Genomic DNA, 23410 nt, shown 5'->3' with positions numbered 1-23410 from the left:
TCTCCCTCTCCCTCTCCCTCTCTCTATTTAGTATTAGCCATTTTTAATGTTAATTATAATAAAATTATAATAAAATTTCCTGCTAACTGTTAATTTTCTGAAAATAATTAAAAAAACAAGGTAGTATATATTAAAAATGTATAACTTTGTCTTTATTATTTGCTTTCATTATATTGTCTTATAAGACACAATATAATTATTTTATTTTATAATACAGACATAAATCAATAAATTTTCAGAAAATTAACCGTTAGCAGCAACTTTGGTAAATATAGCGAATAGGGGACCCAAACTTACAAAGTACATGCTACATTGTAAAGCAAAGTCCACCTGAGGGGGGGGGGGGGGGGGGGGGGGGGGGGGGGGGAGAGGAGAGAGAAAGAGAGAATAACTTGCCGTCATACCGTCGTTACCTCTACCGATCACAGGCTTCACTCTATTCTGTAATAGGTCAATATTAGAGATCAACCCACGGCTATTCCTAATCCAATACGAGAGAACTCGACGCGCCCATCGGACATTAACGCGGATTGTGTTAAAATGTGCTCGTAGAGAAAGGAGCTCCGCCCGAAGATAAAACAAACACGATATGAATGACAGAAGAAGCGTCTTTTCTCGTACACTTCCTTCGAATCTCTGAAGGCCATCTCCATGGCTAAATGCTCTCTTTATAGTTAAACCATAAGACCCACAGAACTCCCGTACGTGAAATTCTATTTATATCTGCGCGGTGTTGAATTTCATTCTGAGATGTCAAGAGATCGTATATATACAAATGGAAAATGCTATTGCTAACGATGTTTGCCATGTTTACCACTGAATGTAAATCGCAAGGCGAGTATAAAAATATTTATTTACATAGTGCGTGAATAATTGATGACAACAAAAACCATTATTCAGTGTTTGAGGCCAACATGGTAAACATTATACTTCTTGTATATTTTTGATATATAAATATAGATTGCGTTGGATGATTTTCAATAATATATGCGACAAAATTTTATAAATTTAACCATTTTCAGATTATTTAGACTGTATTGTGTGATAACAAAGATACGATATCATGCGATACATTATCAAATATAACAGATATGGTATCGTGTCATACAAATATATATATATATATATATATAGCTATGATATAGGATGGAACATAAAAAATATGTAGCTGAATAATAAAACTTTTCTTTCAATAACTTGTGCAACTTCTAAAGTCTAAAGAAATAAATAACTGAAGGAAATGCCACAGAATTTTATAATTTGAACAAAGAAATCATTATTTCTTTTCTTTTTTTGATATTGTTTTAATGAGATATTTTGCAAACCTATTAATTTTCATATTTATAGAAATTGAGACATTTATATGAATACAATAAATATGGCACTGCAGACTCTGAGTTATCTTAAAGATATAAATTACACATTCGAATCTCACCTGAGGCACTTGTGTGCTTTTACCACAGCCTGTTTCGCCCACTAGAACCAAAGTCTGATATTTCTCCAATAAATAAATAATATGATCCTTATTTTTAAATATAGGCAATCGTTGACGCTGCATGTCAAGTGCAAGTGAATGATGCGCATTGTAAACAAATTGTGTTGACGAATGGGCATCGATATCAGGCTTATCCTCTTGCCACGTACTTTCTCCTAATTAATAAAGTTGCTGAATGAGTAATTGATGCCTTTTTTTACAACTTATAGATTGCAGATAACATGAATTATTTTCTAATGTATTTTCATTAAACTACATAGATTAGATTCAATTACAAATCTTCAAAATCATGTCCGAAATGACAATATAATCATTATTTACCTCGATCTGACATACTTTGCAAATCTTAATATTTTATTATATAAAAACAGAACATAATTCGATGAAATTGTAATAAAAATTTGACTAACATAACCTTACCTGGTTTGGAGAAAAACGGCCGCAACATTTTCAGAATTTGAAACACACGTTTTAAGAGAAAATTTTTATATCATTAAACGAAGAATTATAAATTGTTCAAATAAAATACAATTAAATATAATTGCATGTCAGTACTATGCAAGTGTCTAATATATTGTCTAAAGTCTAAACAATTACAATGGCAAGTTTTCACTCGTATGATAGATGGCTCTTGCTTTGTCGCTTAAAATGGTCACCCGCGAATTTTATTAAAGAATATCACTAACAATGATCACACGAAATTATATATAAAGTTAATATCTGTATATGTGAGTGATATTCTACTGTCATATATATTACACAAATGCGTTTTATTCAAAATATTTCCTTTTTCATGTGTCTGCAAAATAAATATAACATAATTTCAGCAAGTATTCAAATTGTGTGAATGAAAAAAGTGATACACATAGTCTTGTATATAAATATATTAATTATGATATTTTTGAAAAATCTTATGCCTATATTATCACTGTACAGGAGGAAATAATATTTTATACAATATAGAGAACCATCTTTATTTGTATTAGCTGTTGAACACATTTTATCATTTCAAATCTTAAACATACATGTTATTACCTCCACTGATTGACAATTATATTTATTACAAGCAAAATAATGTTGAAAATTATACAAACTATTGTCATTTGACTGAGATACTTCTGCGATAAATAAAATATTGGAACTTTTGAAACTAACATAACATTATACAAACGCAACTAAAAAGAAGTGATAACTTGTCTGACAATTATCTAATAATTTTGGATATAACTTGCAAATCAATAGCTAATCTGAATTTAATTAAGTCAATCAATTTCAAGATTGTGATAATTTTTCCGACTTTGTGGCAACTACGATTTTCATCAGACTATAATTTTCTAATACGTCATTATCAAAATTCAAACCAATTTTTTTTACTCATTAATATTTCTATACATACAAAGATACATTAGGCGTCATTAATGCCTTCTCGCCTGAAGATAGCCGCTTTCGAGTCCAACAAAAGCTAGACACGTTGCGTCTAGTTATTTGTGTATCATGACTGTTGGTTAAAAAAATATTCCCGTAATTAATATGTTTATATATATATATATATACACATATATACATATATATATATATATATAAAATCCTTAATTTCTTCAAGTGTATAATATATTCTATGAGACATATATACATACATACATATATATATATATATATATATATATATATATGAATATAATGGATATGAATATGTACATATAAACATGTTACAAAATATATACACAATTGCCTTACAATTAGTAAAAAATTGTATGCATTATTAGATATAACAATTTTAATATTAAAATATATTATACATTTTATCTCTCTAAAAAATAGTTGCACAAAGAAGCGTTGTTTTAATATGTTATTACTAAAATCTTTCTTTTCTACAAATGTAATATGAAAAAATTGCGCTAATTGGTAATAAAAATAATTATACAGAATATAAAATTTAATTTAACGCGTACGATTGTGTATTTTTTACTAATTGTAAAGCATTTGTATATATATTATTCTATACACAACTACGACGCGATGCATCTAGCTATTATTGGACTCGAAAGCGGATATCTTCAGGCGAGAAGGCATTAATGACGCCAAGAGTACAATGTATGAAAACCGAGATAAAAGACAAATTATGTGTATACTGCACGCCTTGTAAGAAAAAAATTATGCAATAAAAAGAAATATATTTTAGTTTTTAAAAACGACCACACACGTTTTAGAAATCATATAATAGATCTCTTTTGGAAAGTGATTTCTTGAAAAAAAGAAAAAAAAAATTATTTTTGCATAAACACATATGTGCTAGCAGAATTTAATGCACGATAGTTTACCTAAAGTCTAAACTGTCCAGTTTTTCTTGTAAAAGTTACAGTTTACATAAATAAAATATTTAAATATGCACGTTTAATGTCAGCTATAGAAATGACGCTCTCTTAACAGTTTCTTATCGGCGAACAGTCGTAACATTACAAGTCATAATCTATTTTCGGGAATGTATTTTGATTCGCAGAAAAATATCCGTATTCTATCTCCAATGTATAATCCAAGGTGTGTGTGTCTATATGTATAAGCTACAATATGTGTCTGTGCGTCGGAAACAATGAGGACTAGCAGTAGGTGGAAATATTATGTTGCACAATGTACCCATTTTCCAGACACCGCACACTATCGTTTGTCTCTCTTGATGAATTAGAAATATATTATTTCTAAACATTATCAGTATACTTCCTTATTTTAGGATTCTAACACTAAGTGAATATATAATATGTATGCAGTGGATGCCAGTACAGAGAGAACACGGTTTGTTTAAGCTTTACATTAATCACATGTAACCATGATTTTTTGATAAATGTTAGACTCGTTTCGATATTGCCAATTTATTATAAGAAATACTGTGAGAGACACCCAAGCATCCTGAACACAGAAAGTCTTTAATGCAATAAACGTCGAATGTTCCTTTTTCTGTATTGTTTTTTTGCTCTTATATGCTTGCTATCCTTTTTTCGAAAATGCACAGATGATCTGCCCTGGCTTCACACTCAATAGTTAAAATTGCGTCTATGGATTAGGTCTGTCTGTCAATAATAAACATAAGAGAATATTAGGCCGTGGCCTCCTCCGCGTCGCCGTTATTCTCGGCTTCGACACACTTCTCGTCGAGTCTCGATTTCTTCTCGGGACTCGCGCCATCCTGTGCATCTTCTCCTGCATCAGCCCCAGCCGTTGATTTCCTCTTTACGCAACAGCTATCGGCAGGAGCATCTAAAATTAAATAAAAAAAAGAAATATATTAATTACTACAGGTGCTTTTCTTTGAATTCTAGTTATGCAACAACAATGTCTTTTAATAATACATACCTGTAGAGTCTCCGTTTTCCGTAGATTCTGCTTCTTTCTCATCAACCTCTTTCTCCTCGCTTGAGCCATTCTCTTTGGTTTCTTTCGTGTCACCATTTTCAGATGCTTTCGAGTCTTCATCAATAACTTCCTCTTCCACTACTTTCTCCTCGACTACTTTCTTTTGAGGGGTAGTGACTTTGGTTTCCCTGAAAACAATAAGCAATAATATAAATACAGCATGTTCTATATGTAACAAAAAAAAACTTAAAAAATTATAGACATTGCTTCATATGAGAATATAGAAGCGTTGCTGGTTCGAAATTTAAAGCTGAAATTGTTTGCACTACCTAAAATCGAGAACCACGAGAATGAAAGACCCTTGATCTTAAAGCTGTCCGTGAACAGCAATTTCTGGTTATGGATTGGAGGAAATAGTAAGTTAAACAGTGGTGAGGGATTGCTATCTTATTGGTTTGTACATTTCTTTTAGCATCACGTTAACAATAGTCCTCCTATATCCCTTGTCTGATTTTGAATAAGTTTAATTTTATTCCATAAATATTATGATATGCCATTCTAGATGAAAGTTCCATATTCGATTCTAGATCTAATTAATTTTCCATAAATATTAAGTAATAGGGTAGGACTAAAATCCCTACCAAGTAATTCTCAAGAATTTTAAGAGATTTATAGGTTTGTTACAGCTACATATAGGTTTGCTATCACAGACTTTTTCGATATGACTGTTAAGGTTATTTCGGAATGTTATGGACAGTTGTAAATCAAACCTAGAAGGGAGTCTGCTAAAGACACAGTTGGGATTTTTTCGGAGCCAACGTCAAGCTTAGCTTATCAAGCCAATCCGTTGTAAAGTTGATTGTATTTTTTTAAGCCTTTAATAGCATTTTGGATAAGTTTATCCGCAGTATACACACAAAAGTCGTCTGTGAATCGTAGAACTTTGATAGTGGGCTGGCTCTAGCTCTCAACGAAATAGAGATAAGGACGCCGCCAACTGTGGCGACACCTAGTGAGGTTAATATTATCCTCCCTTCCTCTTTTCCCTTCGCGTCGCCGGTCACCAAACAACCATCGCCATTACTATTTCTACTACTACACTACCATTACTACCATTACCACTACCATCGCACGTTCACCACAATCCACACCGAAGGCTTCAGCGTGGCGAATCGTGCTTATGTATGGTATATATGTATGTACATATATAATACATAACGTGCAATATACACGCGTTCTCTTTATATGTTCCCTCTTTCAACATCGGTCTCTTTACGCGTGCGTAGAAACGTAAAGGATGCCGTTATCCCTAACCGCTATTATTCGTCTTGAAAGCAGCATTGAAACCGGTATATCATTGATTAAAGATGGATATAAATATATAAATCTTCTCTCTCTATCTTTTTCTCGCGCGTTTTTCAAGCAAGATCAAAATTTTTGGCCTCACCGATTATATCGTGTATGTACTTGGCTCGGCGGAGGATTTCCGCGGGAAATATCGCGCGATAAATAACCGCCTATCGTCGTCGTCGCGTTATCTTTAGGGACGTCTAATCGACGCGAGCCGGCAGATCGATACGTCGTCGACCGCTTTCAGGTCGATGCGCGTGGCGGAGAAAGGGACCGGCGGCTATACGATGACGATTTCTCCCGACGTTGAGAGTGAACGAGAAAGTCACGTGAAAAAAAAAAAAAAAACATTGTTTTCTCGCGACAGGAGAGGGATCGTTCACATGTATTTGTTCGTCCTCGACGAGAATGGTTTACACGGAAAACATATGCATGTATTGCGCGTGTACGATTTGTTTGTTTGTATGAATATATGTATGCGCGCGCGTGCACGTATGTAATCTATATAGACGACGTAAACAAACGAGCGAAGTGGTCGAGCGCGAGGGACAAAAGGAATACGAGGCTCGCCGATCGGCGACGATGCGCTCGTCTTCGATCGTGCGAGGGCGGGCGGTCGCGAGGGGGAACGCTGAGTAGAAAGAGAGAGAGAGAGAGAGAGATAGGCAGAGGATCCGGCGCGGGGACGGCGATGAAGCCGCCATGAAATCGCCGCAAGTAGAGCACGCGTCGCGCGCGCAGAGGCGAGGGCAGGTAATTTCCAACGATCGTTAGGCGTACCGCGAATCGGCCCGAGAATATCGTCGCGGTGAAGATATTGTAGAGAGAAAGAGAGAGGGGCAACGCTCGATCCTCCTCCCGCGCGAACCGCATGTCGCCCCTTCCTCTTCTCGTGATCGCCAACCTTTCTCGCAACGGTCCCGCGAGTATCTTCGCGATAATTTGAAAGCAAACGAGCAAGGGCGACGAGAAAATAACACGAATGACGATAACGATGGCGACAATGATAATCCCGGAAAGAGAAAAACCGACGGACGCAAGATCGTCCGATCGAGCGCAAACGTGATCTCGTGCGCGCCAAAGGGAACCGACGCCGTACGCGCACGGTCGCGCGATTTTTTCCTCGTCGACGAATCGATACCGTGTATTTACGCACAGGTGGACGCATGTATATACTCACTTGGCCTCTGTGTCCGCCATATCGATCGATTTGATCGCGAGAAATTCACGCACGAATAGCACCGAACCCGTAAAAAGCACACTTCTCAACCGACACGGCGGTTACGCGTCTTCTACGCACCGGTAAGCACACGTCGAAGATTCCGGTAACACCGCTGCCGCGTACCGACGCGCAAATGGCAGAGGGAAACGCGCACTGATTCGCCCGAGACCCGAGCGACTCCGGCCCGGCCGGCGGGCCGGCGGCCTTCAAACGCTTTTCTTTCCCGCTCGTTTACAGATGGCGCGCCCGTCGCGTCGCTGTCTCGCGTGCGCGCGCGCCGTGCTCGCGTCTCACTTCTCGCGTCTACAAAGGAAATCGAGCCTTCCCGACTCCCGATGCCAATAGACGGAGACGTGTAGAAAACAAGAAATAAATATATATTTCACGTTATCACGTTGTATAATATCGTCATATTCATATTTTATTATCAACGTTATTGTATCTATGTATATGGTATGTTTTTGGTATTATGATATTATAATATTTTTTTTTTTTATCGAATGTAATCGAGAAGAAAATGGATAAGAAATATATAACGCGTACACACTTGCTGTTGAATTTAATTTGACGTTTTTTATTTAGTATAATAATTTTAATAGTTTTTTATATTGTATAAAGATACATTTCTTTATTAGTGAAAATGTAAATGCGATTATTGAGATGTGGGTTAACATTTTTCCATAAACCAACTAAAGTTGTGTCGGTCAATTCCTAATTCCTATATATCGATACGTTCATTGCGAACCTAACCGTTATATTTATTCCTGTTCCTCATATCTTATTCAGTGTGTTCCGTCTTTACCGCCGTTATCGTGCGATTCTTCTATCGCGTGTAACATGATTTGTAAAAATATCGCTCGCATTAGGTATACTGACTCTAAGCTTTACGAAGACAATCTCGGAATTCATTAGTAAAATATATTTTTAAGGATATCGATTATTTTTTTCGAATTTCAGGAAGAGACACGGACGTCGCAGTTATATCTTCGAAGCGAGGTTTACAGTGTACAGTGGAGGATACGAGAATAGTGATCGTAGGTGACAGTGAGTAGAGTCAATGTTACTAGTCAAAGTACGCTACACATAAGAGAGAGATCACGTTCGAAAGCATCGGCGGAAACGTGTTACGATTACCATCCATGCCAACGCGATCGAAAGCGAGTAAAATAAAGGTAATAAGACGTCGCGCAAACGCGGCCATTCAATTATTCGCGGCGCAAAGTTCGCTCCATCAACGAAGGTAGCGACACCATTTCGATGCCTCGACGATATTCCCCTTCTCTAGCCGCGTCCCTTCTACCCGGAACCCGGAACGTCCACAATTACAATTACTCGTTTAGCATCGAAAAATTCGTACATTTCCGGCGATTTATTTTTTAAGTCGAACGAATCGTGTAATTCGCTTGGCACGATTGTGCGATTTCATGCCTCGTCGAATAATTCGCCGCATCGATTAGATCGTCTCGTTCGCTTGTAACTCGAGGCTCGAGTATTCGACAATCGCGTTTATGCGCGGCGTGCTTGCGAAAGTTCTAGAAGTTTCGCGGCATGGCAGCACTTCCGGTGTGCGGGAAAGGTGCGCGACGAGCGCGACGTATCGTGCTGCTCGCCGCCTTCAAGTCCATGTTACAGGTTGCTCTCGAACACGATAAATGCGAGATTTTCCTCGTAAGGCTGCAATAACGTTGCGGGTCGCCGGAGAAATCGGCCCTCTCGAACGGACACTCGATCTCTTTTTAGAAACAGGTTGCGGTTACGTATAGCTATCCCTTAGGCCTTAGGCTTCCGCTTTCTCGAAGAATCTTTTATCGCGGGATATCAATAGGAGAGAAATATCGCGAAAAAGCGTATATATATTATAATAACTTCTTTTGAAATTAATATTTATTCAGGACGTAATTATGTTATCATTATAATAATCGTGCCTTTTAAGGCGAGTCGTTATTAGTTACGGTAATTAATTCGACGATTAATCGTGTGATAGCTGAATGTTTGATAAATGTAAAAATTGAGCAAGAATACAAGGAAAAATTTATTAATTTATTTTAATTTAATTCCCACGAGAACATAATATAAAAGATATCAGAAGAGGAATTTATATTCTAAAGATAATATATTTTTTTAAAAAGCGTTCTCTCTCTTTGAATTATTTATATAACATGTTGGAATACTTTTTATTAATCGTCATCGCGAGCCCGCGCAATTTTTGGCTGTGCCACACTTGTAGCAGCGTGCCTTTTCGTCCGTTCCGTAAATACATTTTTTGTTCTGGCACACGTGCTGGCAGTCCACGTAAGCACGAAGATAACCAGAGCGAGCAGCAGCTGCCGTACAGGTGAGGCGAGGTGGCCAGATGCCTCCTTCCGAGCATCTTTCGACGAAATCGACTCGATCCGGACGTATAGGTCCGCTCGAAATTTTCAACCAAACTTTCACGGGGGAAAGCAATGTCGAATACGCGTGCGTTTATAAGAGTGTAATGTTTGCTCCTTTTCGTTCTTTAGCTTATCTTTGCGCGTTCTCTCTCTCCCTCGTTCCCTCTTTCTCTTCCTTTTTCTCTCCCACGTGTTTTCGTCGAGACAAATTTGTAGCAGTGGCTTGCCTCCTTTTTTTTTTATTTTGGAATCCTTACGTAATCATCGCTTGTGGCAAGCCGTCGTAATAAATTAATGACATTTGCGTTGATTATATTGAGGATTATCTGGCTGTCGATACAATCGCTTCACGGTGGTGGGCTTGCTCTAAAGTCGCGGGTATTCGATAAGAGCCGAGCCCGTTTTTACTGGGTCAGTGGATGTGCCCGCCTCGACCACGGGTCTATTCCGACGACAGTAACCTATATTCGCTTTTGCAGTATCGAGACCGCTAAAGATAGCAGTGTGGGACATCTAAATTTTCATTTCGCTGGACCAAATTTCCTCTTTGCGTCGGCGATACGTCGCTCTTATTAAAATGCACTTTGCCATGCACTTTCGGGTCTAGGTTTCCAAATGGTAATTTGCGCTTACTCTTTTGCAATAGAGAGAGAGAGAGAGAGAGAGAGAAATAGGAAGAGAGAGAGACAAAAAGCATTGGGAGACCTTTAGCATCTGATCCTCTCCCTCGGCCATTCGGCCATTCGCCGACCAGCCAGCAACGGAAATACTTATTTAACTGCACGTGGTGTGGACGCCACATACATTCTCTCTACCTCCGTTTTCATCTTCAATCAAGTCGCCAATCCGCACCCCGGTTTATCTCTCGGGTGGTTATCGCGTATATTTTTGTCACATGAGAGAAAGAGCTCAGCCGCCGTGAGTAACAACAGAGACTTCTATCGATATCTCCGCAAAATTTGAAATTTTCATAGATCCAAGTGAAAACCTGACGTAGTGTAAAAGTGTTTCGCTGACTCTTTTGTAAGAGAGAGAGAGAGAGAGAGAGAGAGAGAGAGAGAGAGAGAGAGAAATCAGAATTAGAAATGGGAATATACCGGCAGTGGTCGACATATATTTCCAGTGGGGCCTACATACGAATATACGCTTATTAATAGCGCCCCGAATAAATACCATCTCAAGGATACGAGCACAGTATTGCGTTTTCGTGACGATCTATACAAAGTCTTCGTGAAAGCGCGCGCGAAGCGTAAAGGAACCTATTAAATAATTCGCATGTAGAGTATATAGTGTATTACAAGGGGAGCTGGATCTTAAGGAAAAGTTCTTCAAAAGATAGATTTTGTCTCGTTGTAAATTAAATTTCTGTATATTGAGATGAGGAGAAAACGAATAAAAAATATTTGAGTCAACCATGTATGTTATTAAGATAATGAAATGTATCTGCTAAATTTTTCGGAATAATTAAACATTTTGTAGAAGATCTACATTTTTGGTAAATAATATACGAGAGAGAGAAAGAGAGATACTCAAGAGAATTGAAAAAACAATTCTTTTTTTATAGTCATTATTGTAATCGTAGAATTATTATATATTTATGAAATTTGACACAAAACTCTCGAAGAAAATTTTCTATCTGTATTTTTATTGCTTTAGTCTTTAGTTTTATTACTTTACATCCTATCTTTTCTCCGCGAGATGTTCCACGTAAGAAACTAGCGTGCTTCCCTTCGACAAATTGGCTCGCTGCTTCGGGTCATGGAATCAATAGAGAGCGCGTGGACGCGCGCATCCTGTAGGGTAGAATCAAACCGGGCTTAACCCTAAACAGTACAAGCAAACTCCCACAGGTCCTTTGTGTATCTCCAACAATATTGGAACACGCAAACGGCAGTGGCATACATGCAAATTATGTGGGCTATCTTTGTAATAAACAAGAGAGGCACGTGACATAAAATGCACAAATAATACACATACATATGAAAAAGCATATTGTAAAAAAGAAGATTTCAAATCAAATTAAGGACGCGTATTATAGGACCATTTTATATTTAAATAATTATAAAAATGTATGTCCAAAAGTAGCAGTTTTTAAACTGTAAATTTATACATCTGAAAACTGACGTATTATTTGTGATGTATTATTAGAATATTATCTATTTCTTCAGATATAAAACATATTTTTCTCCTGTACTGTCAAGTCACAGTAGATTGCCCATTTCCAAGATGTTGATACATCTCATTCGATAAACCAATATTTTTTAATCTATATCGCGGCGTGATTAATCAGCCAGTTATTATTATAGTCGCCGTTCGACTGTATAAAGTTCTCGACGTAGATACAATTTATATATACGCCACGCATACATATCCTGCGGTCTGCCTTTATATCCAGCATGGCGTTCACAACACGGCGGTGTATCATACGAAAATGCCGCGTGTGTTCTGGCCTGACCCGATCGTACCTTTTGGACTCGCGGGCAACCGGTTCGCGTTTCGTCCCGTTCTCCCCTCGCGTCCCGTCCTCATCCCATTCTCTAGGCCACCCCTATCTCTCTCATTTTTTTTTCCTCCCTCTTCCTCCGGCTTTCCTGTCGGTTGACCGTTCTAAAACCGCGCCGCCTCTGTCTACAGTTGGGAACTAATCGGCAAAGGATTATCACAGGTCAGCGGGTGTTCAACCTTCCGTACACCTACCTATCTACCACGGTTCGATACCGCGATATCCGGTCGATCATTATTAATAGACCAATGCCGTTGTCGCCGGTAACGACGTCGTCGCCGAAACCCTCGCGTTACAACGCCCGCGCTTGTCGATTGCGATACCATCGCACGTTTATTCGACTCTAGGCCTGAGCCTCTCGAACCGGTTCCCCCGTTGACGTGACTGACAGCAACAAGTCTCTGTTATTCCCTGACCGTGATATTCTGTGCGGCGTTCTGACGATACGACATTTGTAGTATTCGCACGTAAAGAGGACCGATTCATTCGTCTTTCTCGCGCTCGCTTTTAATAGGTATTTTCACGTGTCACCGAAATTAAAAAGACTGAGCGAGAAGTGTTAAAAATCTCGAAAGGATGACGTTTCTCTAGAAAGAACATTGTATAACGATAGAAACACTCTTACGTAAATACTCTCGAGGCTCTACATTTAATAATTTCACACACGAATTGGATTAAGACGGTCGATTTCACTCGTACAATAGTCGCTCTGTTTTATCTCCGAATACCAAGCGACGAAATTTTTTAAATACGTATCGCTTAAAAAAATATATTGCACACATAAAGCATGAGCTTTAACTCTCGTTTAATTCCATTTGTATGGATGACTCGCTCGACCTCTCCTTCGAGATTCGATAATCCTGCGATAAGAAATACTATTACGATAAAGCGCCGGGTTGTATTCTCCATCTGCACAGAACCTGATTTCAACATAAATTAACTGGCGCTAAGGAAATATCGTTTAATTAAGAAATTAAAGAGATGAAAGCAGACCCGTAAACGACCCGCGATAAGAAAATTATAGATAAATATCACATATTGTCGAAAGAAGAAAAGGAAAGTTATAGCATCAAAGCATAAGCGTTGAAAAATATTATTTCTTCAACATGAATCAACACATTATCCAACGAACTTTATGCTAGGCGTTTCGCTGTGGTTAGTACTTTATAAAGTACTAAAATTTACTATAGTAAATTTTGCGTGCCGAGCTGACTTTCTTGACGTTCAGCAATGGTAACGCTACCATCCACATTTTGCAGTGAATTTGCAAAGTTGCAATATTGCGGTGAAAGATTGCTACAATATGTATGCAATCTTTGTGTGCTGTATGGGATCCAATCGAATTCGCTATTAGCAAATGATAATAAATTCGCGAATCTCTGCAGTGTAAATAGTCGAGTAAGAGCACATAAAAGCGTCTCGACGGAGACGCGCAGTATAGGAACGCAACGGCAGAGAAAGGTTTCGTTTGCGCAGACACGCGCGCGAAATTTGCGGGAGAGTGAATTTTTATCGCGACGTCGTAACGAGCGATGACATATCGGATGCGGCATTAGATTGCGCGCGATAATGTTCGGCGGTTATGTGTCTCTTTCGTGCGTTTTCCGAGCGATAAAGTCAAGCGCGAGACTCGCTCGCGAGAATCCTCCGACGTGACGGAGATAAAAGCGCGATCGTGCCGGGCGATTGTGACCTCCGGAGCGTTTCCAAATTTCAGAAACAACCTTGGATACACGATGTTAAAGTTTTTCGGTCGGCTGACTCAGAGTGCCGTCCTCGGAATCGAAGAACGTGACACAATCGTCTTCTCGGAGCTCGTCGCGCGATCAGGACTGACTCGAGACAAATCCGGGGCCCTGACTTTACGGAACGATCGGCACATTTTAAAGAAAGGAGAGACGTAGGGAATAGAGTGAAGAAATCGGGTCAGGGCTGTTCTTTTTCCAAATCCGAGCTATGCATGCTTCGATAGTTTTTTTTTTTTTGATAAAAATACAGATAGTAGATTAGTTCAAGAATAATATTTTTTATAGCGAAGGCGTTATCAGCTTATAAATGTAAAAAAAAAGTGATTAATATAAACTTTAATGCAACTATCTTAGACAGAAATTTCAAAAATCATTAGACATACGTTTTATTAATCTCTTTTTAATTATCTATATGTATACGTTTTACTATATATTTTTCAATTTCTTCAAGACTGCCGCATAAACTTTAATTACGGACGTTAATGATTCGCATTAATTAACGAGCGTGACGTATATGTCAGCAATATCGAATTAAAATTCGATTTTAGAATAACATCGTCTGAAAGATTGTCTAAATGGCCGCTCGGAGAGACGCAGCGACGTTCCGCTTCTGTACGCGCGTGTTCATCACGTGACGTCGCTCGAACATCGTCGAGGAGAGATAACTCTCGGACAGATTCGGGGCAGCTCGATCGCACCTCAGTGTTGTTGTTCGGGCCGGGATTTTTCGCGCATGCGTGGCAAACGCGGTACCAGTACAGTGCTTAGTTGGATAAAAAGGAGTACCATTAATCACCCGCGCAAAAATATCTAATAATTGTTCAAAATGTATGAGAAAAATATTAAATATTTAAATAAATAAATATATATATATATATTATAAATAAATTCTAAGCTGAAAAAGGGGAAAGAGGGTAATAAAATAATTAATTAAAAACACATTTTTATGCAAACGAAAATAAAATATTTTATTTTTGGCAGAATCTCATAGAATACCAACATTTGTTGCACGGGTAAGGAAAACTGCCAAAAACCTCACCAGTATTCATACAAAAATACAAAAAATAAAAATATTTATTTATAAAAATGAACATAAATAAAATTTATCAAATATAAAAACATTATCTTAAAATTATCCTCATGCAGCCATGCATTTTGAAAGTCTCTAACTTTCGGTCGTTTAATTGCTCCTTTTCTTTGCGCATGCATTATTTATAAATATACTTATCTACTCACCTTAACCTAGCCTGTCCTTCTTGCCGGGCCCGCCAAGACTTTCGCGCCCAAACACTACTCCTCTTATATACACCGCTGCTTCGGCTGCCATCTACCACGCATGCGCGAGAAAACCCGGCCCGAACAACAACACTGTCGCACCTCAGTGCTCAGTTCCAGATACCGCATCGTGGTGGCAGCATCTGCCGATTCGGCGCAGCTCTCATACGATGCTACATCTCTCGGTGACAGGAGGAAGCAACAGCTGACTCGCGGCGCACAGTAGCTCTCTCGTCTCCCGGAGCGGCACCTCGTCACTTTCGCACTCGTGCGAAAAACCCCCCGAACGAACGAGCGAGCGAGCGAGCGGAAGAGGTGTCGCGTCGCCATCTTTAGGCACGGTTGTACCCGTCATCGCCATCGCCGTCGCCGTCGCCGTCGTTGTCGTTCGCCGACGACGCGCGCGAGAGCCCACGACAGTCGTGCAACGGTGTTGTTAGCGCCGTGCGCCTCCCGTGGTGCGGACGCGAACGCGAAGTGACTTGGCCGTGAGAGCAAAAACCCCCGAGACATCGGCTGGTACGCGTCGTACGCGCTCGATTACATCCGTGCCGGGGCCGGGGCCGGGACCGGGGCGCGAGGAAGCGAGGTGCGCGCCGCGAGTAGCTTCCTCGCCCGACGACATCGTCCCTCTCTCCTCTCCAGATCCTCACTGTCACTGTCTTCGTTTCTCGTCGCGAGGAGGAACGTAGCCGTGGGGAACAAGGACTTGGCGAGAAGGAACGAACGAAGCAACGGTAAGTGGAAACGTGTGGTCCCCGAAGTGTCGTACGGCTGCTGTTGTCGCGTCAAGAACGAGATCGCGATTCACATATAATCAGTGTGCATTTCGTTCCTTCAGATGATAAACGCGGCGCGCAAGTGGGCTCTGCCGTACGTGTGAGTGACAATCAACGGAGTTTTGCGCTGTGTGACTTTTCTCGGGATAGGAGACTGAGACAGTAGTAGTAGTCTCGAAAAACGGAGCGGATCGAGAATAGACGGACATTGAAACGGGTGGGATAGAACGGCACGAGCGTGCGAGAGAAAAGGAAAGAGAGAGAAACGGCACCTCGCAGCCGTGCTGGACGACAACGACGACTAACTGGTACAATTGACAGGGAAGATGGCGCGAGTCGCGGACGAGGATCGCTGCTGACCCATTTTTTTTCCGACGCGCCAAATCTCCGGGTGTCGGGAGCCTCTCGCCGAAGGACGACGGAGGAGGAGAAATCTCACCCTCGCCCCTTCCCCTCTCACTCACGGGCGAGCACCGTTTGCGGAGTGTGGTGACATTCGCCGGGAGAAATATAGTCGGCGACAGCAGGGAAGGCAGACGTAGGAGAGTGTAAGAGAAAGAGAGAACGTACTCTGGAGTTGCGCCGGGAGGGTGCCCTCTCGCGCCGCGCTCGCGCGCGCGCTTCTCCTCCTGCGTGTATGTGTGTGTAACCCGTTTTTGTACCGTGTGATAATCGCGCGAGTGTGCGTGGCCTGTCCTCTATCTTTCTTCTTCGTGTATGATCTGTCTCATTTCCAGCGTGTCGCGAGGTCGTCGTCGCGTTCCTCGCGAAAGTCTCCTCGAAGGACTTGGTTCGGGTACAAGGACATAACGCGACGCGAGAATCCGTCGTTATCGTCGTTACGTACGGCTGCTGTTGTCGCGTCAAGAACGAGATCGCGATTCACATATAATCAGTGTGCATTTCGTTCCTTCAGATGATAAACGCGGCGCGCAAGTGGGCTCTGCCGTACGTGTGAGTGACAATCAACGGAGTTTTGCGCTGTGTGACTTTTCTCGGGATAGGAGACTGAGACAGTAGTAGTAGTCTCGAAAAACGGAGCGGATCGAGAATAGACGGACATTGAAACGGGTGGGATAGAACGGCACGAGCGTGCGAGAGAAAAGGAAAGAGAGAGAAACGGCACCTCGCAGCCGTGCTGGACGACAACGACGACTAACTGGTACAATTGACAGGGAAGATGGCGCGAGTCGCGGACGAGGATCGCTGCTGACCCATTTTTTTTCCGACGCGCCAAATCTCCGGGTGTCGGGAGCCTCTCGCCGAAGGACGACGGAGGAGGAGAAATCTCACCCTCGCCCCTTCCCCTCTCACTCACGGGCGAGCACCGTTTGCGGAGTGTGGTGACATTCGCCGGGAGAAATATAGTCGGCGACAGCAGGGAAGGCAGACGTAGGAGAGTGTAAGAGAAAGAGAGAACGTACTCTGGAGTTGCGCCGGGAGGGTGCCCTCTCGCGCCGCGCTCGCGCGCGCGCTTCTCCTCCTGCGTGTATGTGTGTGTAACCCGTTTTTGTACCGTGTGATAATCGCGCGAGTGTGCGTGGCCTGTCCTCTATCTTTCTTCTTCGTGTACGATCTGTCTCATTTCCAGCGTGTCGCGAGGTCGTCGTCGCGTTCCTCGCGAAAGTCTCCTCGAAGGACTTGGTTCGGGTACAAGGACATAACGCGACGCGAGAATCCGTCGTTATCGTCGTTACCGTCGTTACCGTTGACACGAAGCTCTTCGTCTAGTTGCCGAGGTGCGACCAATCGACATCTGGCCACCAGCAGCCCGCGGTAGAAGGTGGCAAAAATTCTGAGGAAACCGGAGCTCGGCAGAGCCCTGGCAGGCTCGGCGGACACGGACGTACGCCGACGAAGACGTAGCAGTCCTCTGGATTATCTCGAGCCCCGTAGAGCTGCCCTGGCAGGCTCGGGCACCAGCGCGGCTAAAATGGGCAACAATGCCGCGACTGCTAACAAGAAGGTCGATGCCGCCGAGAGCGTCAAGGAATTCCTCGATAAGGCGAAGAAAGAATTCGAGGACAAATGGAAGAAGAATCCAACCAACACCGCTGCTTTGGACGACTTTGAGCGCATCAAGACTTTGGGCACCGGTTCGTTTGGCCGCGTGATGATCGTCCAGCACAAACCCACCAAGGAGTATTACGCCATGAAGATACTCGACAAGCAGAAGGTCGTCAAGTTGAAGCAGGTGGAGCACACGCTCAACGAGAAGAGGATACTGCAAGCGATCAGTTTCCCGTTTCTCGTATCGTTGCGCTTCCACTTCAAGGATAACTCTTACCTGTATATGGTGCTGGAGTATGTGCCCGGTGGCGAGATGTTCAGCCACCTGCGCAAGGTCGGCCGCTTCTCTGAACCGCACTCGCGTTTTTACGCGGCTCAGATTGTACTCGCATTTGAGTACCTACACTACCTCGATCTCATCTATCGGGATCTGAAGCCGGAGAATCTGTTGATCGACTCACAAGGTTACCTCAAGGTCACCGACTTTGGCTTCGCCAAGAGGGTACAGGGTCGGACGTGGACCCTGTGTGGCACGCCAGAATATCTGGCGCCCGAGATTATCCTCAGCAAGGGCTACAACAAGGCGGTGGATTGGTGGGCGCTGGGCGTTTTGGTTTACGAGATGGCCGCAGGATATCCTCCATTCTTCGCCGATCAACCTATCCAAATCTACGAGAAGATCGTGAGCGGCAAGCCACGCTTTCCCTCGCACTTTGGTTCCGACCTGAAGGATCTGCTGCGCAACCTGCTGCAGGTTGACCTTACCAAGAGGTACGGCAATCTCAAAGCGGGCGTGAACGACATCAAGGGCCACAAGTGGTTCGCCAGCACTGACTGGATAGCCGTCTTCCAGAAGCGAATAGAGGCGCCTTTCATACCGCGCTGCAAGGGACCAGGCGACACCAGCAATTTCGATGATTATGAGGAGGAAACCCTGAGAATCTCGCTGACGGAGAAGTGCGCCAAGGAGTTCGCCGAGTTTTGAACGCGGCGCCGGCTCGGCAAGTTGTTCGTAACAGAAGGTGGATACGTACGTCGTGTACACGTCGTCGTAGTCGCGCCTCGTCGTCGGGCCAAAGTGGCGCGGCGCTTCTTCGTCGTCGGTGTCGTCACCACGTTGGTGATTCGCTTTTTTCGAGAGAGAGAGTAAGAGAGCGTGAGAGAGAAAGGCGAGAAAGAGAGAAGGATGTATATGTGTGCCGGCGCGCGCGAGCGCATTCTCGTGTAATCGAAGCTTTCGACAACGCGAAACGGAGATTTTCGGGACGAAGTTTATCGCGTAAGCGAAACTGGTAGGAAGGATGTGTTATCCAAGAGAGAAAGGAAGAGAGAGAGAGAGAGAGAGAGAGAGAAAGAGGGAGAGAGAAAAAAAGGATATACGAAACGGCGCGTGGTAATTCGGATGTTTTGTTGCGTTTCGCGGATGAAATAACTAAAGAGAAGGAAAAGAGAAACGGGAAATACGAATGATAAGAGACGTTTATACGCCGGCGCGTTGAGCATTCAAAAATTATAGATACACATAATTCTCGGTTGTTACGTATGTGTGTAGTAGACGTCATACGCCAGCATCACTTTTTACATGGAGAAATCTGTTTTTTTAGCCGGTCAATCGATTCATTAACGTAATAACGGCTGTATAATATATATGTGTGTGTGTCCCTTTAGTACCTTCATATCTCCCTACTCCTCCCCTCTCCCCTTCCTTCCCACACTTCCCGTTCCCCTTATCCATTCGAGATAGCTTTATGATCCGGTTTATAGAGAGAGAGAGCCACGTGTAAAGTTTATTCCTAATGATTAACTAGTAGTATCGGAAATGTCACCGTACCGAAGTTACCTTGTACATATAGTCTCTCGTTGTCTTTTCGAACGACGTTCCCTCCTTCCCTCCGTTCCCTGCCTCACAAGCGTAGCGTCTTTCTCTCCTCCGATGTTTCCTCCAAACCTTCGATAGCCCCTCCTCCACTCGTCCATTCCGTTTATCCTCGCATTACACACATGAATCAAGAGAGAGGTACCGTACTGTGAAACGAGTCATATCGTGCATCGTTCGTTGTCTACTATTTGTCTCTATCCTCTTTATTCGTTGTGAGTGAGAGAAAGAGAACGAATGAGAGAGAAAGGAAGAGAGAAAGAGAGTACGATCTGCGTATTCCCCGTGAGTACGATTCATATTTATATTACTAGTCGTCACACACAACATACATATACACACACACACACACACACACACAATAATTATGAGATAATTTATATATGAAACACGTTTTTCTCATCGATCGCGCCGATGACGGGCCAATTGGAGGAGACGGTATATAGTTTCTTTATATTCGCGATAAAAAAAAATTCACTTGTCACGTGAGAAATATTCCTATATATATATATATACGCAAGCAAATCGGATATATCCACCATTGCAGTAATTTTGCATCCGCACGCGATCAACTTCCGATTATTACAGTTTCCCTTGCATAGCATTTCATTCGCGATGTATTATTATTTGCATTATCTTGGAAGATTAAATGTTTAATTCTCTAAGATAAATGTGCAAACGTACAGAGATACTAACCATCTCGAATCATTGTATACGAAAGAAAGAGAATCCCCCTCAGTAATGATATATTCTAGTTACTATTGGCATAAGAATATCAATATTGGAAGAAACGAGGAGCTATCAAGAGCTGTAAACAGTTTAAATCGCGCTAACAGCTTCCTCGTAAATGCGATTTTTAATGTGTACGCGAGCGTAATCGTCGATGTTGTCGTGAGATTTAAATCTTTCTCTAAATCTTACTATCATCTTTGAACTTAAAGACTCGCGTTAACCGCTCGCGTAAAGCAAAAGGGAAACACAAGTATAATTGTGATTAGCAATCTTGACGACATATAAACGTTATATCGGCAGAAAAATGAAGCGCACAATGTAGGACACGATAAAAAGTACTGAAAATCGATGGCGAATTAATAAGCATCGCAGATGCTAACGAAGCGTGTCGACGATAAAGATTACTCGATTGGAAGCTAATGGCAACGGTGGCCGCGATTACACGATCGAAGATTGTATTAGCCACGCGCGAACGATCATCTCTTTTTATCTCGGGGAAGATCGAGATGACGCAAAATACACTTTCGCGCGTTGACGTCAATGTCGATGCACGAAGTTTCGTTAATGAGTAAAACGATCGTTCGGAATTGGATTGGGCACAAGCCAGCGCGACGTGGCCGGCCGAGGAGGAGAATCGATTCAGCGGCATTCATGGGTTAACACGCGCGCGGACAATGCGGAGAAAATGCGGCACGTAAGTGCGACGACGTTACGAAACTTTTAGCATTATATCCTTTTAGCATTCGCGATAAGTCGAGTACGAGCTTGGTGGTATCGCGCGTCTAATATTAATCTGACAATGAGATTTCAGAGCTTCCCGTTCACAAGTCGAACGAACTCCCGATTCTAGTTGACGATTGAGACGCATCGTATCGAACTTCTGCATTATATCAAAAAATGAAATCTCGTGAATATCGTACGGGAATAAATTATTCAATTATATATGAGTAGTAAGTTTTGAAAATTTGCATCGCATTCTCAATATATTTTGATGTTGATGTCGCTGGTATTTTTCTGCGCGTTATAAACGCAGACAGAATTTTATCAGGAAATCATTACATTACGATCGCGAGCAATCAGCTGATTGACGAAGGAGGATCATCGCGAGCTTCTGCAATATCCGGTTAATGAAATACGAAATGCGAAAAAATAGGCAAAGCATCCGTTACACGTGCGAATGTAATTTTGCAAGTGAGAGAGTAGATCAAAGTGGGGGGTCTTCATGTCCATATATATGTTCTTCGTACCTCTATACACGAATGCACACGCCGTTCGTTTGCACACGCCGCGACGTTATGAAGGAATTAGAATGAGAAAGAAAATGGCATAGAGCGGTACGAGTCGTAGCGAAATAAATGAAGCACTTGGCGCGGCTTCGTGACGAGATTTTCAAATAACGAGAACTTGGCTGACGCGCGATATGCAATTGCGCTTGCAAGTATACGCGTTGTATACCCGTGTGTCAAGAAATAACAAAGCACTGAGAGTAATAGAACTAGAACATTTTATTAAAATTGTGTTAATATGATATCGAGATAGTGCGCGCCGCGCGCGCGTGTTGGCTATTTCTTGAATCATTATTCAAATATTACGACTGCGATAAAAATAACTACAAATTATTTACCTTAATTTTTTCGCACCCTTTCTATTTTTCCACTTTGCAGTTTGGAAATATATTCTATTACTCTTAGTTTTTTAATTGATATCGCAAGAACTCATTACTCGCTCTAAATTCATAGTGTAGCAAATTCATAGTGACAATCGTGTTGTAAACATATGGTTTAATGGAGTTTCTCATATTTTTTATGTTCGAATTTTATTGTTAGTTGCGCCAACGGATTACATACTCTAATTGCGGATGATCTGACAGTTTTATTCATTATGAAATCGATTATAAATATCGTGGATTATAAACGTATTTTCAGATTTCTTGGCAATTGATTTTATTCGTAGCAAACAGATTTAATATGCGTGATGATTTAATACGCGGATATATTTATAATTATAATTTAATGTTTTCAAAGAATTAGAATATATATAGTTTGTTTTCTGATTGAAAAACACAATGCCCTATATTCGAACATATGACATTTTTTTAAAGGAAGAATTTTGTATTTTTTTTCGTTAATCCAATTTTTGCCAAATCGAGCATTCTGCTTTTTCAACATTACGGCAATTATCTCCGCTATTATCTCCCTGGATGGATTATCCTATGCAATCGTCAATAACGATTCTCAGATTTTTTAAATAATTTGCTACCGCGCTTCTCGATATGCAACACGTCGATGAATCTACTTTTATCCGCGTAAAGCACCAACACGTACCGTTAAATCGCATACTTACGTTATTCAACTATGACGATACTTACCTCGCCTCGGAATTTAGCAAGAATTTGCATTTTCTTCGTACAACACGAAATCGATCAATATATCTCAGAAGAGATATATCTCTGCGGTTTAATTTAATTTTTGTCCTCCGCAATCAACATTTCGCCCCGCTTCTTTCTTTATTCGATTTAAATAATTACACCATATCGCTATAAATGTTTGCTAACAATTTTCGATCTCTTTTCGACAATTGATCCAAATTCAATATTGATATTCTAAATTAAAGTAGCTATCCATGAGTAAACATGACTAACATCTAAAATACTGTGCAGAATTTTCTGTCAGAATTTGATAAAATATGACATCGGAA

At 41.4% G+C, this 23410-nt stretch overlaps 3 protein-coding genes across 3 annotated transcripts in view; 1 reads left to right on the top strand and 2 right to left on the bottom strand.

The window, feature by feature from the left end:
* Positions 1 to 2143, bottom strand: part of LOC115238443 (probable ATP-dependent RNA helicase DHX35) — an 8565-nt gene extending 6422 nt beyond the window's left edge. The window contains exons 1-2 of the mRNA XM_029812285.1: positions 1916 to 2143; positions 1436 to 1650 (exon numbers count right to left, since the gene is read on the bottom strand). Of these exons, the coding sequence (XP_029668145.1) occupies positions 1436 to 1650; positions 1916 to 1943 (243 nt within the window). The 5' untranslated portion in view covers positions 1944 to 2143. The remainder of the gene's footprint in view (positions 1 to 1435; positions 1651 to 1915) is intronic.
* Positions 2144 to 3257: 1114 nt separating this feature from the next.
* On the bottom strand, positions 3258 to 7587 carry LOC115238446. The gene is made up of 3 exons (XM_029812287.1): positions 7374 to 7587; positions 4844 to 5031; positions 3258 to 4747 (listed from the first exon to the last, which is right to left on the bottom strand). The coding sequence occupies exons 1-3, from the start codon at positions 7391 to 7393 to the stop codon at positions 4587 to 4589; spliced, it is 369 nt and encodes a 122-aa protein (XP_029668147.1). The 5' UTR covers positions 7394 to 7587; the 3' UTR covers positions 3258 to 4586.
* A 9360-nt stretch (positions 7588 to 16947) lies between these two features.
* Positions 16948 to 21835, top strand: LOC115238441 (cAMP-dependent protein kinase catalytic subunit 1). Its single transcript, XM_029812284.1, has one exon. The coding sequence runs from the start codon at positions 18029 to 18031 to the stop codon at positions 19088 to 19090; it is 1062 nt and encodes a 353-aa protein (XP_029668144.1). The 5' UTR covers positions 16948 to 18028; the 3' UTR covers positions 19091 to 21835.
* Positions 21836 to 23410: the final 1575 nt, after the last annotated feature.

Source organism: Formica exsecta, unplaced genomic scaffold (assembly GCF_003651465.1).
Source record: "Formica exsecta isolate Colony F162 unplaced genomic scaffold, ASM365146v1 scaffold34, whole genome shotgun sequence".
Lineage (NCBI taxonomy): Eukaryota > Metazoa > Arthropoda > Insecta > Hymenoptera > Formicidae > Formica > Formica exsecta.
The sequence above is the reverse complement of the archived record's forward strand: the minus strand, read 5'-3'. Positions and strand labels throughout refer to the sequence as shown.

What these genes read in the sequence shown, in the direction of transcription:
- LOC115238446 (XM_029812287.1), bottom strand. Translation starts at nt 7,393, where the DNA reads ATGGCGGACACAGAGGCCAA. An exon ending in ATGGCGGACACAGAGGCCAA is followed by an intron (nt 5,032 to 7,373) that starts GTGAGTATATAC and finishes TATTGTTTTCAG; the next exon opens with GGAAACCAAAGTCACTACCC. An exon ending in GGAAAACGGAGACTCTACAG is followed by an intron (nt 4,748 to 4,843) that starts GTATGTATTATT and finishes ATTTAATTTTAG; the next exon opens with ATGCTCCTGCCGATAGCTGT.
- LOC115238441 (XM_029812284.1), top strand. Translation starts at nt 18,029, where the DNA reads ATGGGCAACAATGCCGCGACTGCTAACAAGAAGGTCGATGCCGCCGAG.